Source organism: Musca domestica, unplaced genomic scaffold (genome assembly GCF_030504385.1).
Source record: "Musca domestica strain aabys unplaced genomic scaffold, Musca_domestica.polishedcontigs.V.1.1 104, whole genome shotgun sequence".
Lineage (NCBI taxonomy): Eukaryota > Metazoa > Arthropoda > Insecta > Diptera > Muscidae > Musca > Musca domestica.
The window spans coordinates 1,695,562-1,713,829 of NW_026712121.1; the positions used below are offsets into that span (position 1 = coordinate 1,695,562).

General features: G+C 34.5%; 1 protein-coding gene across 1 annotated transcript in view; it reads right to left on the bottom strand.

The window, feature by feature from the left end:
• Window positions 1–18,064, bottom strand: part of LOC101890908 (mucin-2) — a 51,736-nt gene extending 33,672 nt beyond the window's left edge. The window contains exon 1 of the mRNA XM_059128198.1: window positions 17,981–18,064. Coding sequence (XP_058984181.1) covers window positions 17,981–18,064 — 84 coding nt within the window. The remainder of the gene's footprint in view (window positions 1–17,980) is intronic.
• Between the last annotated feature and the right edge of the window lie 204 nt (window positions 18,065–18,268).

The following is an 18,268-nucleotide window of genomic DNA, read 5'->3' on the forward strand; positions in this document are numbered from 1 at the left end:
AGTTAAAAAATTGCACAGAACTCTATTGAGCCAATGATTCTTGATGCAATTCAAAGATCTCTATCAAATTTTAAATGTTGTGACAATTATTGTAAAATAGTAGTGTCGTTGTGTATGGCCATGGCTATGAAGGCTTATCTCATATTGAGCGAAGGAAGTACCCGACACACCCGGCACGAGTTCAAAATTCATCGAGTAAATATTATACATATTTCATATATAAACGGAATGAAATACATGTCTTTCTTCAAATGTGGCAGAAGGTAATACAGGGTCCGCCATAAAACATTTATTCTTGAATGATAATACAATTTAACCTTCGTTAAACGATTGTAGTTGCTGTGTACGCTGTTTGATGCGTATTTTGGTTCAGGGGCATAATCGGGCAATTTTTCTTCGCAAATAAGCAAGGAGTAGCCAACTGGCCACGCTAAACGAATTTTTGTTCACAAAAATTGAAGAGGACGATATTGGCAAAATTTTTTCAATAGGACGGCTTTGCTTGCCACACATCCGAAGCTATAATTGATAAAGAAAAAAAAAAAAACAAATAGAACTTACAGCTCGGCCGGACCGAACTTTGAATATCCTCCACCATTTGGTGCAAATTTGGCAATTTTCAAAAATAAAAATTCTATTGAAATCATAAAAATACCGAATGTTGCTGTATATTAGGGTCTATAAGACGACGTGGACCTGCATTTGTCACAAGCTATTACAATATTCAAATGCGAAACTTGAAAAACAAATCTGTTTATAATTTGGCTAAAATCATAAAAAATACAGAGTATAGGGAGGTACCATCGGGGTTATAAAACGTGGACCTGCACATACAATTTTCTGGCTTAGGCTGTGGCATTCAGTGCGAACTTCAAATACAAAATGTGAAATAGTTCCGGTAAATAATGTCTCTAAAATCATCAAAATACCCGAAATCGGGAGGTACCGTTATATGGGGGCTATACGAAGATGTGGACCTACATGGCTCATTTTCTCTCTTGGGATGTAGTATCCATTACGAATTTCAAATACCAGATTTGAAACAACTCGGGTAAATAATGTCGCTAAAATAATCAAAATACCAAATATCGGGCGGTACTGTCCTATGGGGGCTATACGAAGACGTGGCCATGCACATACAATTTTCTGTCATAGGCTGTAGTATCCATTACGAACTTCAAATACCAAATTTGAAACAATTCCGGTAAATAATGTCGCTAAAAATCATCAAAATACCGAATATCGGGTGGTAGTGATATAATGGGGCTATACGAAGGCGTGGCCATGCACAGACAATTTTCTGGCATAGGCTGTAGCATCCATTACGAACTTCAAATACCAAATTTGAAACAATTCCTGTAAATAATGTCGCCAAAATCATCCAAATACCGAATATCGGGAGGTAGTGTTATATGGAGGCTATACGAAGACGTGGACCTACATGGCCGATTTTCTGTCTTAAGCTGTAGTATCGTAGTTGTATATCAATTTCAAATTTCATAATGGTCTTCAAAACTATTTCCATGTACACAATCATCGACTGAAGAGGTTCTACGAAATGCTTAAATTGATGGTGGCCACTTTATTTAAAGTAACCCACACACAAAATTATATTTTTCGATGGATACAAACAATTTTAATATTTTCCTTTCAAAATCGACACAGTTATATTTTCATAAAAATTTCAACACCGCATCCATCTTCATCTACTAATAATTTTCAAGGAAACTCAGTGCTCTTCTTTGGTAGTCTCATTTAATGCAAATATCATGGAAAATCTGTAAATGTCAGTCATTTGACGGTTTTAATGTTACGATCAAATTGCATCAACACAACACAAGTCAGTAATTTTGTAAAGTATTCGAATTTAATTCGAAACACATTGAACTTGTTTGGTTTTATTTTTTGCTGCATTGAAATCCTCTGAAATGAAAAGCCGTTCAACCAGCAGCTTATGAAAACAAACTTGTCTGCAGATTTTTACAGAAAATGTCTTCCAACTTGGTTCACATTAGCTTACTGGCTGGCAGGCCATTGTGTTGGTAGCTAATGTTGTTTAAAATTTGAATTTCAGTTTTTTTGTTTGTTCAAATTCGATTGAAATTGCATTTTCACATTGATTAGCGGGTTTTTTTAACATCAAGCATTGGTATGTTGTTGACATTGATTTTTGTTTATTTTTCTAAATGCAATGTTACATGTGGATTCACTTTTTTTTGTTGTTTTTCGGCCAAGTTTTCAATTTCATGTTGTGCCAGCAGTTCGACGACAACTGGGTTTTAATTTTTTTTATTTTTGTTTGCATAAAATATTGTCAAATTGCGTAATTTTTTTTAAGTTTGCTTATCATAACTCGTTTAATAAACACGAAAAAAAAAATTGAAACTAAAAGGAAAGTGAGGTAATTGAAAAATAAACAATTGAGGATTTTTTGTGGATGTTGGCAATTTTTTATTTATTTATTATTTTGTGAGATCTTTAAAATGAAATTAAAAAAATAATTTAAGTGACTATCTAGTTGAGCGATGGTATCAAATGTCAGCCTGATGATTGCTTGCCAATTTGGCCAAAAGAAAAATTTTAAAATTTTCATAATTCATTTTTAATAGCAATGGAAGGTAATGAGGCAAAGGGTATGGTCTCATGCACTAAATTTTTGCGCAGAAATATATTTTTGTGCAAGACAAAAATATGAATTACACACTGTAAACCCAAACGAATCCTACAAGAAATTTTCTAAAAATAATAATAATACTTTTGAACAAGTTAAAAAGCTGTAAGTTCGGCCGGGCCGAACTTTTAATACCCTCCACCATTTGGTACAAATTTGGCAATTTCCAAAACAAAAAAAAAATAAATAAAATCCGTTAAAAATTCTGTTAAAATCGTAAAAATACCGAATGCTTATACGACGACGTGGACCTGCATAGGCAACTTTTGTCATAAGTTATTACAATATTTAAATGCGAAACTTGAAGAAAAATCTGTTTATAATGTAGCTAACGTCATTAAAATACCGAATATGGGGGGTGCCGTTATATGGGAGCTATACGAAGACGTGAACCTGCACAGACAATTTTCTGGCATGGGCTGAAGTATCCATTATGTACTTCACATGCGAAATTTGAAACAATCCCGGTAAATAATGTCGCTAAAATCATCAAAATACCGAATATCGGGGGGTACGGTATATGGGGGCTATATGAAGACGTGGACCTATATGGACCATTTTCTGTTTTATGCTGCAGTATCTATTACAATCTTCAAATGCCAAATTTGGAACGATTCCGCTAAATAATGTCGCTAAAATCATCAAAATACCGAATATCGGGGGGTACCGTTATATGGGGGCTACACGAAGACGTGGACCTGCACAGATAATGTTCTGTCTTAGGCTGTAGTATCCATTACGAACTTCAAATTCCAAATTTGAAACAATTCCGGTGAATAATGTCGCTAAAATCATCAAAATACCGAATATAGGGAGGTAGCGTTATGTGGGGGCTACGAACATAACCTGCCTACTGCCAAAATATACATGTGTGCAAAATTTTAGCCTTCTATCTCAATTTGTTCGAAAGATAGCGTGATTACAACAGACAGACAGACACACAGACAGACAGACGGACATGGCTAAATCGTCTTAGAATTTTACGCTGATCAAGAATATATATACTTTGTTGGGCCTGACATGAGTATTTCGAAGAGTTACAAACGGAATGACAAAATTAATATACCCTCCATAGTATACCATACCATAAAAAATACACCGTGCCACAAATTTCAAAACCCCAGTAAATTATGGAAAAAACCAGTTGATCATGAAATTAGAGCTCAAAATTAGAGTCACATATTTTCCGGAAGTTTGGGGTTAAGATTTCTTGGAATCCTAAACCCTACAACACTATGTGTTGGGGTATCATAAGTTAGATTGGGCCAAAAATTATGTATGGCCTCGAAATATTGGTTCCCTACATAGGAAGCTAAATATGGATCTTCCTATCTCGGCGAGCTGAACCGATCTAGATATGTATGTCCGTCCGTCTGTCCATATCAATTTGTAAAGTCCACATCAATTTGTTGACCTGTAACAAATTTACGTCTTTTTTTTTCCTAAATTATTTCTTCAGTTATAGTTTTGTAATTTCTATAGTTTTCTTTGCGTAATTCTACCTGGAGGGTTATACATTTTTTACCCTACACCACATACATAGTGCTAAGGGTATTATGGCTTTGTGCAATTGTTTCTAACATGGAGAAGGAAGCGAGATAGACCCATGGTTACCTTTAAGGATCTTCGTAGAATCACTTTCTGAGACGATTTATCAGTCAGTCTGTCTGTCTGTCCGTCAGCCCGTCCACCTGACCATGTATTTTTGTGAACAAAATGTAGGTTGCATTTATTATTCTATTGAGATGAAATTTTCCAAACCCTATTGAAATTGGTGAGAATCGTTTAAAATTTAAATATAGCTCCCATGTATATCTTCGTCCGATTTCGGGTTAATTGTGCACCAAATAGCCAATATATGTCCAAATGAACTGAATTTTGACAAATCCGACTGATTTCAGTCTAGATGCAAAAAATCGGTTCAGATATGGCTATAGCTCCCATACATATGTTTCATCCGATTTGGGACTTTAAGTCCCTCACATGCGTAATATGCACTTCACAACAATGATCTTTGTTACCAGATATCAGACACAGCTCAGAAATAAGTGCCTGAAATTTTGTAAAGATTGGTTTAGATTTGGTTATAGCTCCCATGCATATCTTCGTCCGATTTCGGGTTAGTTGTGCACCAAATGGCCAATATCAGTCCAAATGACCTGAATTTTGGCACATCCGGCCGAATTTAGTCTAGAAGCAAGTACATAAAATTTTGTAAACATAGGTTCAGATATAGATAGAGCTTCCATATATATGTTTCATCCGATTTGGTGTATTAAGTCCCTCACATGCGTAATATGCACACCACTACAAGGATATTTGAAACCGGACAACAGATGCAGCTCGAAAATACATATGCCAAATTTTATCGAGATCGGTTCAGATTTTTATGTACCTTCAATATACATCTTCATCAGATTTTACGGTTATTGTCCACCATATATGTAGTAACAGCCCAAATTGGATAGATTTTTTTTTTCATATTTAACCGAATTTTACCATTTGGTGAAACTTGGTATATGTACCGATATACCGAATATCTATTGCTCCGAGAAATATTTTTTAATAAAATTTTTATCGAAGTAAGCCTCCATTAAAAATCAATTCGGAGTTGGATATAATTCCTAAATTGTGACTACGCTAAAGCCATGATATGCATTCAAATAAGTTTCATACTTGGTATGACCTACCAATATAAACTTTTTTGTTACGAAACTAAATACGCATAGTGCTGTAGGGTATTATATAGTCGGCCCCGTCGAACTTTTAAACTTTTCTTATTGGTTTTAACTACACCTTATAATTATAATTATTGTTCGCTTGAATAAATCATGATTTCGACTTTCTCATCATAATTAATTATCATAAAATTGCCCTCAGCGCAATTATTCATTATTGGATAAAATGAAATTTTATTTTCAAGTGATTACCCACGAAGGTTGTGGGTTTTCAAAATGGGATTTCTAAAATTACGGTCGAACGTCTGCAATAATTATGTACTTATATAATATGAGATTTATTTTGAAGTATTGATGCTGAATTGAAATTGTTATTTGGAAATATGATTTTAGATGGTCTAAAAGTGGCGCCCAAGGCAAGAATGTGATAACGAATTTAGTTTTGAATCTATTGAGTATCATTATTAGACATGTTATAGAAAATATAATTGTATCTATGTAGAATTCAATAAATCATTCAAAACTTTCAGATCAATCGAAAAATGATTAACTCACGATCTCAAAGTGTGGTTTTCCGGGTTATTTCTGTTTGAAATGTTATTTAAGATATTCCACAATAGAAATTCTACTACCACAATGTGCAGGTGTTGAGATCATTTGAAGTATTTTCATTTGTATATTTAAATGTCAATGATGTTATCTCTTGCATTGGAATGTGGATGTGTTTTATATCTTTTGTCTGGTTACCTGGCATTTACATTGTTTTCAATAAAAAAAAGTGTGATTTTAAAGACGGTCATCAATTACAAAGTGCAAAAAAAATTATAATTATAATTACAGGAAAAATCCAACAGGTTATGAAAGTAGAGCTGAAAAAAGAAGAAAAGTGTATCGGCGTTTTAAAACTCTACAGGGCAAAGTAGATGTACCTCCCTCTTTCACACTTTTAGCAATTTTTGGATTAGGAATCCTTGGAATCCATTCATTTTAGGTATATAGTGTCTTCGGCAATATCACAAATAACAACAGCAGAATTATTTTGGTGAGAAATATTAAGGCTCAAGCGAGTCAAAAAGGGGCCTTTATGGTTCCGGCTGACTGATTGATTGAGAATTAACGCCCAGACGAAACGGCTGCGGCTAGAATTTCGAGATTTTGCACGAGGGTCGGGCTTGGTGCGTAGGCGTGTGATAGTTTTTGGAAATCCTTAATAAAAGGGTACGAAAAGTACTAAACTGTTCTGAGAATGGAATATTTGTATTGGTCAAACGAAATGAGCTAGAATTCTGAAATTTGGAATGAGAGTCACTGATGGAGTGTAGGATAGTTGTACCAAAGGGTTTATGGAAAATCGAAATTTAGAGTTCAGAAAAGTTTTAAAATGGTACTAAATATCAAAAATGGTACAATTTGGTATTATGTGAATGGTTTTTTGAAATCCGAACTTTAAGATTACGAAAAGTTCCGAAATGTTACTAAACCTAAAATGGTACCATTTCGTATTATTTGAAGGGATAGAGCTAAAAAAATTTCGTATGAGAATCAAGATTGGAAAGTAAGTTTGAGGTAAAGTAAAGGAAAGTAAAGGGATTTTTGAAAATGTGTACTAGGGGTACGAGCTGTAATAAATTGTACAAAATTTGGAACAATTTAGTTTAGGTGAACGAATGAAGCTGGAATTTTAAAATTTTGTATTGGAGTCCCTGTTGGTGGTAGGTTTTTGAAAAAGAGGTGATCTTCAAGTGCACGAAAAGTACTAAACAGTACTATATTTGGTACAATTTGGTTTTGGATGAACAGATAGTGCTGCAGTTTGAAAATATGGCATTATGGTTGCTGTTCATATGCAGCCTTGTCATATGGAGTTTTTAGGTAATTGTAAGAAAAGTACTGAATGGCACTAAAATTGGTATTGGGTGATAAATTTCTCAAATTTGGTGTTTGGAAATGTGTCCTCTACCTGCACGAAAAGTACTAAATTTAGTATTGGGTTAAGGGATGTGGCTGGAATCCCAAAATTTTATATGGATGTCACTGTTGGTGTCTGTGGTTGAAAGAAGGCTCTGGTTTTGGATATGCGTACTACAATTGTACTAAATTTGGTAATGGAGGATATTACGGAGCTGAAATCTAGAAATATGGTATTAAGGTAACTGCATCTGTATCTGAATTTGAGATGTGGAGATTTTTTTTTTGAAAATGTGTACTATAATTGGTGGAAAAGTACTAAATGCTATTAAATTTGGTATTGGATAAAGAAGCAGAGTCGAAATTCCGAAATTTAATATTGAGGTCTCTGTTGAGGAGGCTATTGACATGTAATGGGAATATAGATTTCTTTTCTGTAACTTATAGTGAAATTCTTGTATTTTTGATATGTTTTTTTTAGAAAAATTTGAAAAAAGAAATATGAGGCATGACTTTAACCCAAAAATGTATTTTTAAATATTTATAAATTTCTTTCGCTTATATAAAATATAGAGTTTATCTTTATTCCGGAACCATTAGGAGAATTTGATGAGAAATACTTGTGTAGAATAGAGAACTTGTTTCGGTCCCGAAATAGTCCTCGTATTGTTGTAGGTAATACTGCTGAACACACTATATGCCTAGAATGTATCGATTTAAGAAAATATTAATCCAAAAATTTCAAAAAAAATTAGAAGAGGAGGGAGCTTTCCGCCGTCTACTTAGGTTACTTTGCGGTGTAAACAATACATGTGCCTTCTCATTTTATTCCTAATTTTTTAAATTTATTGACATAAAAATATTAATACTGAAAATGTTGACCTTATGTTCAGGAGGCTCAAATTAGAGCTGGCCAATATTTTCTATTTTCACGCCTGACCTAAATATTATACCTTGTGCCAGTTTATATTATATCCGGTATCCCATCGCTTTATAAAAGTTTTTCTTTTTTTTGAAAATTTCGGCCGTTTGTGTGAGAGGTAACATTTGGAAAATGAGACCATTACCTTTAAAATTTCGATAATCAGGAGTTACCGTCTGATCGGTATTTCTATCGTATCAAGACAAATTATTGAAATCGCATGTTTCCTTAGGATAACATTTTCGAAGTAACATCTTTTTGTCGTCCGTAAACCTTAGATTGATGGAAGTTCGCCCGATGGATATCTAACAAAAATCCATTCTTAATACTCTCTTCCATTTCGTTGAATTTTCTTCTCCTTTCCATAACGCTCTATTGCTTTCCCCGTCAAAGCATTGACATTCACTTTCATTTCACGTACACACCATGTGAAACCTGTTGCATGAAGTCGTAATACGTAACCTTCACAGGGCCGGCCAATCAACCTGCATAGAGCGGATGCTAGTTAGTTTTATTGTAAAACCATAATTACTTTTGTAATTGATACCACCAACTTTTTTCTTTTTTTTTTTTGATTGTTGTCAGCGCTGGATATGAGTTTACATTTTCCTATTTTCTTTGGCTAACATAAAAAGTCCATGGTATGTGTGTGTGTGTGATAGGTAACAAGTTAACGATGTAATAAAAGTTCATTACACCATGGGACCAACAACTTTAAAACACATCATTCATTCATTACTTCATTCGCTGGCTCACTTGAACTAAATTCGAAGACAAACGATAATCTCTGTGGAGGTAGTTAAAAGTATTAGTTGATTTTTGAAAGGTCTTCTTGCCGTCTATGACAATTGTTTTAAATTAAAGCAACATGACACCTCTCTGCTCTCTGCAATTATTATTCAGCATGCATAGCAATGAGACCTAAGCTCAGATTACACCACTGATAATGACATCCACATTATTCAGGTGATCATCATTTCGAAAAAATAATAACAACAAAATGGTGTTGGTGAACCTTTTTTTTCTCAAACACCATAACTGAAATTGAAGTTTTCCATAAAATTGTTGGCCAGCCTTTGAAGTGCAATTGTTTTAACAGCAAGTTGTTGTTTTGCTACGTGCTGCTTTGTCAAGCTGTTAAAGAGCCATTATCCACATGACAGGCATCCGCATATTCTTATGATGTTGTAGCTCAAGACGACGAGGAATAAACGCTTCAAGACAAAGACAAATAATGTGTGCCTTTAATAACGACCACGACAGCGACAAAAGCCATTACAGATTGCTATCATGAATTTTTTTTTATAATACCAAACGTGAGATGGTTTTGAAAAATATTTAAAAACCTTTCAATAAAAATACAAGAAAAAAAAAAAAACGAAACCAGAAAGAAACGTGTTTTGGTTTACATTTTTTCCCCTCAGGTTTCGATCGTCAACAACTGTTACATGAACTCGCCATGATGTTGTTGGTCTTTGTGGCCAAAAAGCGAACGAGTATGTAATTTTATTTAACCTCCAATATTTTTTGCCAAATATTGCCTAAAAGTACACCAAATTGATAATACTTTCACCCAATACTGGTTGTTATTATCCCCATACACAAGAAGAGAGAATAAAGGGAGAGGAAAGAGAAAAATTCCCTGTAAGCTTCACATTGCAAAACAAAAGACTTAAGACACATGCTGCGAAAGAGTTCATTTATTTGAAGGGAAACTTGAACTTGAAGAGAGCATGAATTACTCTCACCGAGAGTAAATTATGTTTATCAAGCTTTTATAAAGACTTAAGGCACAAACCTAATTTAAAAAATATTTTCCGTATAACTAAATGTTAAAGTTGATATACCCTGTTTCTACCGAAATGACAGAAATTGTCCAAATTATCCAAAGAGCAAGAAGAAAGGAAATGGGAGAGAAGATAATTAAATTTCATGTAAGGATCACATTGGAAAACAAACAACATAAGAAACATGCAGCGATACATTTTATTTATTTGAGAGAAGAATTGATCTTGAAGAGGGCATATAAGAGCATATGCAGGGTGAGATTAAAAAACTGCAACCAATTTCAGACCGTTGCCATTTCTAAGCCACTCGTCCGACAACAGTTAAAATTATTCCAGTGACAGCTCATTATATTGTTTACAAGCGTACAAAAGCATTTTGGTGAGAATTTTCAAGAAAAAAAATTATTCGTAATGGAATTCAAGCGTGATAGTGCGATTTCTTTATATTTGGCTGGAAAACTACAAGTGGCTATCGTTAGAGCACTCCAGCATTTAAATGTGAATAAATCTTGAAAAATATTGAAAAATGAGCTCGGGGTAAAGCCATTGAAATTCCAAAAAGTGCTAGAACTTACACCGCAACAGAAAGAAAATAGACTCAAAAGAGGTTAAGAGTTGCTTCGATTGGCCGAAAGTGGTGAACTGCCGAATTTGGTTTTCTCTCTCCCCGATGAGAAAACATTCGTTGTCTAATAGTTTGTAAACAAACAAAATGATCGTGTTTATTTGTCAAAGAGGTAAGCTGAAAAAGTGCACCTTCGGTTGACCACCAGAACTCAAGCGCCGGCCGTGGTAATGGTGTGGGCCGCCATAACAGCCGATGGTCGCTCTCCGCTCGTATAAATCGACTGTGGCATCAGAATAAATGCCGAATATTATCGCGAAAATATTCTGGAGGATTTATTAAAGTCTTGGGCACGCAAACATTTTGGCCGCAGACCTTGGACATTCCAGCAGGACTCAGCACCACCGCACTCAGCCAACGCTACCCAAGAATGGTTACAAAATGAGGTTCCTCGCTTCATTTCCAGCGCACAATGGCCACCAAAATCTCCGGATACCAATCCGTTGGACTATTGTGTTGGCGTATTTTGGACAGCAAGGTTGGCACTAAAAAATACCAAATTGTCGATCACCTTAAGCAAACGCTTCGCTGGGAATGGGCCAAAATAGCGCAGAGCAACATTCGGGCAGCGTGTGAGGGTTTCATTGGCCGTTTAAAGGCCACAATTCGTGCCAAAGGTGACCAATTCGAACAAATCTAAACTTATTCTAAAATTTGATGCCATTTCTGAAATTTTTTGCTTTAATTCAATAAAATTTAAAAAAATGTAAAAATTACAGCGTTTGAATTTGTTGCAGTTTTTTTTTATCTCATGCTGTAATATAGGCGTTTCTCCAAAAAATTGATCTACTTGAAAAATTTTCTGTAAAAATAGTTTTGTACACTCATCGAAACCCATATGCCTAATAAGGGACAAATCAATTGAAAATGTGGCCAAGTCGCCGGAAATAACTGAAATTAGAGAATATCTTCATATAAGTGTTATAGCAAAATGTGGGCTCATATTGATAATTTTTTTGCAAAGATGGTTTCTTCTTACTAAAAACTCAAATTACTAAAATTTGCCGGAATCTGTATCAAAAAAACAAGGCTAAATTGTAAAAAATATTTAAAATCGGGGTATATCCTAATATTCAGGCTATGCCAAAATGTGGCCAGGCATGATCCATATTTTTAAAAAATGTGTTATACATAACCCAAAGGCCTGTATCAAATTTTGAAGCTCTATCTCAAAAGTATAGAGCAACATATTAAGCAAAATATTAAATTATATACAATTATATAAATAGTAGACCCTAAAAAAGTTTGGACTGGGAACCCAAACTCTTTTGGTATTTTGATTCAATAATCGAATACTATCGCCTCCATTTAGAATTTCAATATTCTAGCACTCATGATCTTTCAAAGAATATTTCTTAAATGTTTGTTTTCTCTTTTAAATCAAATTTCACTTATTTTTAATAATTAGTGGTCACAATGATGTTCGTGTCCTAAGTCTTTTGTTTTTTCTTTTGTGTATAAATTTCATTGATTGATTTTGTAATCGAACCAAACAAAATGTTACAACTTTCCCAACATTTCTTCTCAATACATTTCTTGCTTGTTTCCCATACGACAACGCTGAGATTATTTTTCCCAGCAACAAATTTAATGAAGTTTAATAAACCGATGATTACAAGAAGAGAAAAAAAAATTGTCTTGCAACATGTTGCCCTCTTATGTAATGTCCACATATGTGTGCCTGTATGGGGATGTTTGCTTGTTGCTGTTTATCTCTGACCGAATGTCTACTGATGGTCTACAGCCGGATTGGTATTTTTCAAAAGAAGAAAGAAAATAAAAATTACGACACCGGCAACACGTTTATCTGGCTGACTAACTGACTGACTAGTTGCCTCACTGCCGGTGTGTGTTGTGTTTATTGATTTTTGGATAGGCCTACCTACCCATCCATCCATCCATCCACTATTACATCAACTTGGTAGGCCTTTTGGTTGGAATTTTTCGGATTTTTCGATTAAACGTTAAGTGGGTTATTGGTAACAAAAAAAAAAAAAAAAAAAAAAAAAATACAAACAACTGCTGTTTTTATCATTCAACAGCTACAAAACGATGATGACGATCACGGCGATGATCTCAATGTTGATTGTAAGCACCTAAAACAAACCGAAGATGAGCTTTCCAATCTTCTTTAATATAAAAAAATACTTTTATGGTTATGCCAAACAAAAGTCAACCATGTAACCAAGTGGATGGACATTCAATATTTTGTTTAAGATATTATGCCAACAACCTGTTTTACTGGCTCTGTTGGTCGTGGACAATAAACAAAGCCTCTAGACAGTACAATCCCAAAAGACAAAACTCTTCAAGGCAATAAAAAAAAAATGGTCATCATGTGACAAGAAAAAAAAAATATGGAAATAATGTAAACATAAATGGAAAGATTTTTAGGTCGGTAAAAAATTTCATAAATTTTTTTATGAAAAAATTGAATCAGCTCATATTTATTTAAAAACTTGTAAAGATCGAAACTCTTCTACGATTTTTACATTATATAAAGATATATTCACTTCCACTCACAGAACTTAAGTAAAATGACCTTGTATAAAATACTTGCCATATCTTTTAGAATTTTAAAATAAAAATAAAAAACCGAAGCAATTTTGAAATTAGATATAAGCATCGCGTTGTAAATGACAGTTGTAATTTGCAAAATTTGGTGAAAATGCCTCGAAAATAATTCCTAATTTTTATTCTTCTTTTTTACCGTCGTTTTACGATTTAATACAAAACAACAAATATAAAATTTCATTTTTGGCATAAGGTGTCAAATAAAGAAATATGACATTGAAGAAAATGTTATGAAATTTAATTCACAAAATAGACCAGATATCTCGGTTTAATGATTTTTAAGAAAATTACATTGAAAGTGTATATATTACAAGTAAAAATTTTATATTTACTTTTTTGGCTGTATATGCGTCTTTGAGCAAAAAATGTATAGTTTATAGCAATACAAAAATTATTAATTTTGTAAAAAATATATCTCTAATTATTTTTTCGATAAATTTAGCATTTTTCCTAAATTGCCAAAAATAATTCTTATATAAGTGCTATACCAAAAGTGGGCAATTCAGAGTTATCTATAAATTTAAAAATTTTTTTATATTAGGTGTTGAGAAATATATGTCCAAATATTGGGGTCCCTTTGTATATGGTTAAAGCTATATAAAGGCCTTAAAAATTTAAAAAGCAGTAAGTTCGACCGGGCCGAACTTTGAATACCCTCCACCATTTGGAACAAATTTGGAAATAAAAAAATTCTGTTAACATTTTAAAAATACCGAATATAGCCGTTATATTGGTGTCTATACGAAGTGCACCTACATAGGCATTGTTTGTCATAAGTCATTACCAAATTCAAATTCGGAACTTAAAATAAACGGTACGTAATGTAGCTAAAACCATCAAAATATCATATATAGGGAGGTTCCAATATATCGGAGCTGTGCAAAGACCTGGACCAGCATAGACAATTTTCTGTCATAGGCTGTAGCATCCATTAAGAACTTCAAATACGACATTTCAAACAATTTCGGTGAGTATTGTACCTAAACTCGTCATAGTACCGAATATAGGGAGGTACTGATATATGGGGCCTATACGAAGACCTGGACCTGCATAGACAATTTTCTGTCATAAGCTGTAGTATCCATTACGAACTCTAAATGCGTAATTTGAAACAATTCCGGTGAATAATGACATTAAAAATCACAAAAATACCGAATATAGGGAGGTACCGTTTTATGGGGGCTATACGAAGACGTGGACCTGCACAGACAATTTTCTCTCTTAGGCTGTAGTGTGTATTTCGAACTTCAAATAGCAAATTTTAAACAATCCCGGTGAATAATGTGGCTAAAATCATCAAAATACCGAATATCGGGAGGTACCGTTGTATGGGGGCTATATGAAAACGTGGACCTTCATGGCCCATTTACAAACTTAACCTGCCTACTGAAAAAATAAACATGTGTGCAAAATTTTAGCCTTCTATCTCAATTCGTTTCTACAGACAGAAGGACAGAGACAGACAGACGGGCTTAGAATTTTACGCTGATCAAGAATATATATACTTTGTTGGGTCTGACATGAGTATTTCGAGGAGTTACAAACGGAATGACAAAGTTAATATACCATAGCATGGTGGAAGGTATAAAAAGGTTTGACCTTAAGAATCCGTTTTTAAACCGTTAGCCAAATGGCAATCGGGGGTGGTAAGAGTAAGATATAAGAGTCTGATTGTCTTCAATCTTCAAACCAAAACAATTGCAAAAATTCGAAATAAGCATATTTCACACATCCCATTATTTCTACTAACACAAGACCTGCAGCGAAGATGGGACATATCGGTCCACTCCTTCTGGTACCTCCCCTCAAAGGATCAACATTTTAAATAACCATGAAGCTCATAAAACGTGAAATTAACATCCGATTCCATTCAGACTTAGTACATCTCAATATTTCCATCAACACATGAAAACCCATATAGGGTTGAGGAGAAAATATCTTAAAGAAGGCGAAATAAGCATCCAACTCCCTTCATATTTTAAACATACCATATTTCTGGTACCTTACCCACGAAGGGCCATAATTTTTAGTATTTTTCTCTGCCATAACTTGCGAAACAAGTCAGCGATTATTTACAGCTTGCTATATCTAAATATTTTTCTCAACCAGAAACCTGAGATGAATATGGAATTTATGAGTTCGCTGAGAGAACTTTGTCCCTCTACTTCGGTTACTTTGGGATATAAACTTTTTAAATGACATTAGACGTGCCTTTCATTTTTGGCTTTACTTCATAATATTTCGGATTTTCCGGTAATTATTGAAAAAAATGCATTTTGTCACACATTCGAAACGTTTATCCTTTTGTGGAGGACGTACCAGGAGTTAAGTGATTTCGTTCATTTTTCTCACCTAATTTATAGCTTATTCAAATATTATAATAAGCTAAGTTTGAACGATTTCAGATAGCCTCTTTGTTTTTAAAAAGTAAATTTTTACCTTTGAAATTTTTGAGATTTTGTGGGGGAGGTACCGGAAGGAAAGGACTCATTTTGCCGATTTCTAAGCTCCATCTCTATTGATGGAAATATTAGGGTGTACAAAATTTTGACGAATCAGACACTCCCTTATGACGGCTATACCGAATGGTGTACCTTCATTACAAATCTTCTGTGGACTGTCTGAACAACTTCCAAATTTGAGGTCTTTCACCTTGCAACATATTTGTATCTCCGACCTTTAATTGTGATCAGTAGATCGATATATTTTCCAATTATTACCAACACATCATGTAAACTCGGACTACATATAGTCCGATATTTTGGACTTTGATTGCAATTTACATGGGAATGGAGTTAAGCACTTAGTCCACGGTAATAATATGGAAGGTACACTATGAGGCGGGGCCAATATTTCAAGGTACTACAAGCTTTTGACCCATTCACATTGTGGTTTAGGGTTTTTTAAGAAGGTTATTATTTAGCCATGTTACAAACTTATGACCCAAACCAAACTCACTCCCATCATGGTGTAGGATATCATACACAAATTTTTAATAAACATCTGAAAATCTTTTCTCTGTTGCCCATAAAAACCATGTAGGTATAATATTTTTATGATGCCAATGATGTTGATGCTGACGACGATTATCGACAATATTACATAATGTCAAAAGGCAACAAAAACGGATGTTTGTCTTGTAGTCATTTGATATTTTGGGGGAATTTTCGGTGCTAAAAAACAAAAATGTAATCGGGCAATAAAAAAAACCAAAGAAGACAAGTCTTCCCTTCTGCTCTTCTTCGCCATCCGCCACGAGATAAGCACAGCCAGTAACTCTGGCAGCTTTGGAATTTGGCGCCTTTTTTTCTAGCAAAAGTTTCATTCATTCAACTTTTGTTGTTGTTTTTTCTTTCTTTGCTGGACGGCCCGTCTCAATGGGCAGCCATAGCTTGGCATATTTATACCCTACACCACATAGTGGTAAGGGTATTATGTCTTTGTGCATTTGTTTGTAACATGGAGAAGGAAACGAGATAGACCCATAGTTACTTTTGAGAACCTTCATAGAATCACTTTCTGAGTCGATTTATGCATGTCCGTCCGTCTGTCCGTCCGTCCGTCCGTCCGTCTGTCCATGTATTCTTGTGAACAAAATGCAGGTCGCATTTATTATCCGATTGAGATGAAATTTTCCAAACAATCTTTTTTTGGCCCAAGGACGAACCCTATTGAAATTGGTGAGAATCGGATCAAATTTGGATATAGCTCCCATATATATCTTCATCCGATTTCGGGTTAAATGAGCACCAAATGTTCACTATCAGTCCAAATTACCTGAATTTTGGCACACCCAACCGAGTTCGGCCTAGAAGCAAGTATATCAAATTTGGAGAAAATCGGTTCAGATATAGCTATAGCTCCCATATATATCTTTCATCCGATTTGATCTTTAAGTCCCTAACATTCCTACTATGCACTCCACAACCGTGATATTTAGTACCAGGTATTAGATGGAGCACAGAAATAGCTGTTTTAAATTTTATCGAAATCGGTTCAGATTTGGATATAGCTCCCATATATATCTTCATACGATTTCGGGTTAATTGACCACCAAATGGCCAATATCAGCCCAAATGGCCCGAAATTTGGCACATGTGACCGAGATTAGCCTAGAAGCAAGTATATCAAATTTAGTGAAAATCGGTTCAGATATAGATATAGCAACCATATATATGTTTCATCCGATTTAGTGTTTTAGTCCCATACATTCGTAATATTCACTCCACAACCGTGATGTTTGGTACCAGGTATTAGATGGAGCACAGGAACAGCTGTTTTAAATTTTATCGAAATCGGTTCAGATTTGGATATAGCTCCCATATATATCTTCATCCGACTTCGGGTTAAATGTGCACTAAATGGTCAATATCAGCCCAAATCAGCTGAATTTTCGTACATAAGACCGAATTCAGTCTAGAAGCTAATACGTAAAATTTGGAGAAACCCGGTTCAGAGATAGCTATAGAATTAGATAGAATTAGATAGATTTTGATTTTGTACCAAATATCTCATAGAGCTCTGAAATGCCCTGTATAAACCTTTTTACGAGAGCTCTACTAAATATGTATAGTGGTGTAGGGTATCATATAGTCGGCCCCGCCCGACTTTTGAGCTTTCCTTACTGGTTTTTTTTTGGCTTAATGTTGTGGAGTTTTCAACTTTGCCCGGCAGTGCTTGCTACGCTAATATTGTTTCTTTTTATTAACGGCAATATGATGCAATTTCAATGTGTGTGTGTGTGTGTTTCTATAGATAAGTATGTTTATACATAGGTTTATATGTGAATTAATGACCAATCCCAACAGCTGCTACTTCTGCTGCGGCTGCTGTTGTTGTTGTTGAGGCATAGCCAGCCAGCCATGTTTCAACATCATCCTCATGATGCCATATTCTCATCTCATGATTTTTTTAATTTTTTTTGTTTGTTTTGTTTTGCTTTTTTTTCATTTGGGCAACAGTTACAGTTGTTGTAAGCTGCTCATCATTCCAAAACATTTCGAACAACAGCTGGCATGCACATTACATTAGTCAGTCAGTCAGTTAGGCAGTCATTCAGTACCTTTTGAGACTTTGAAAGTGATTGTACAGAAAAAAAATTAA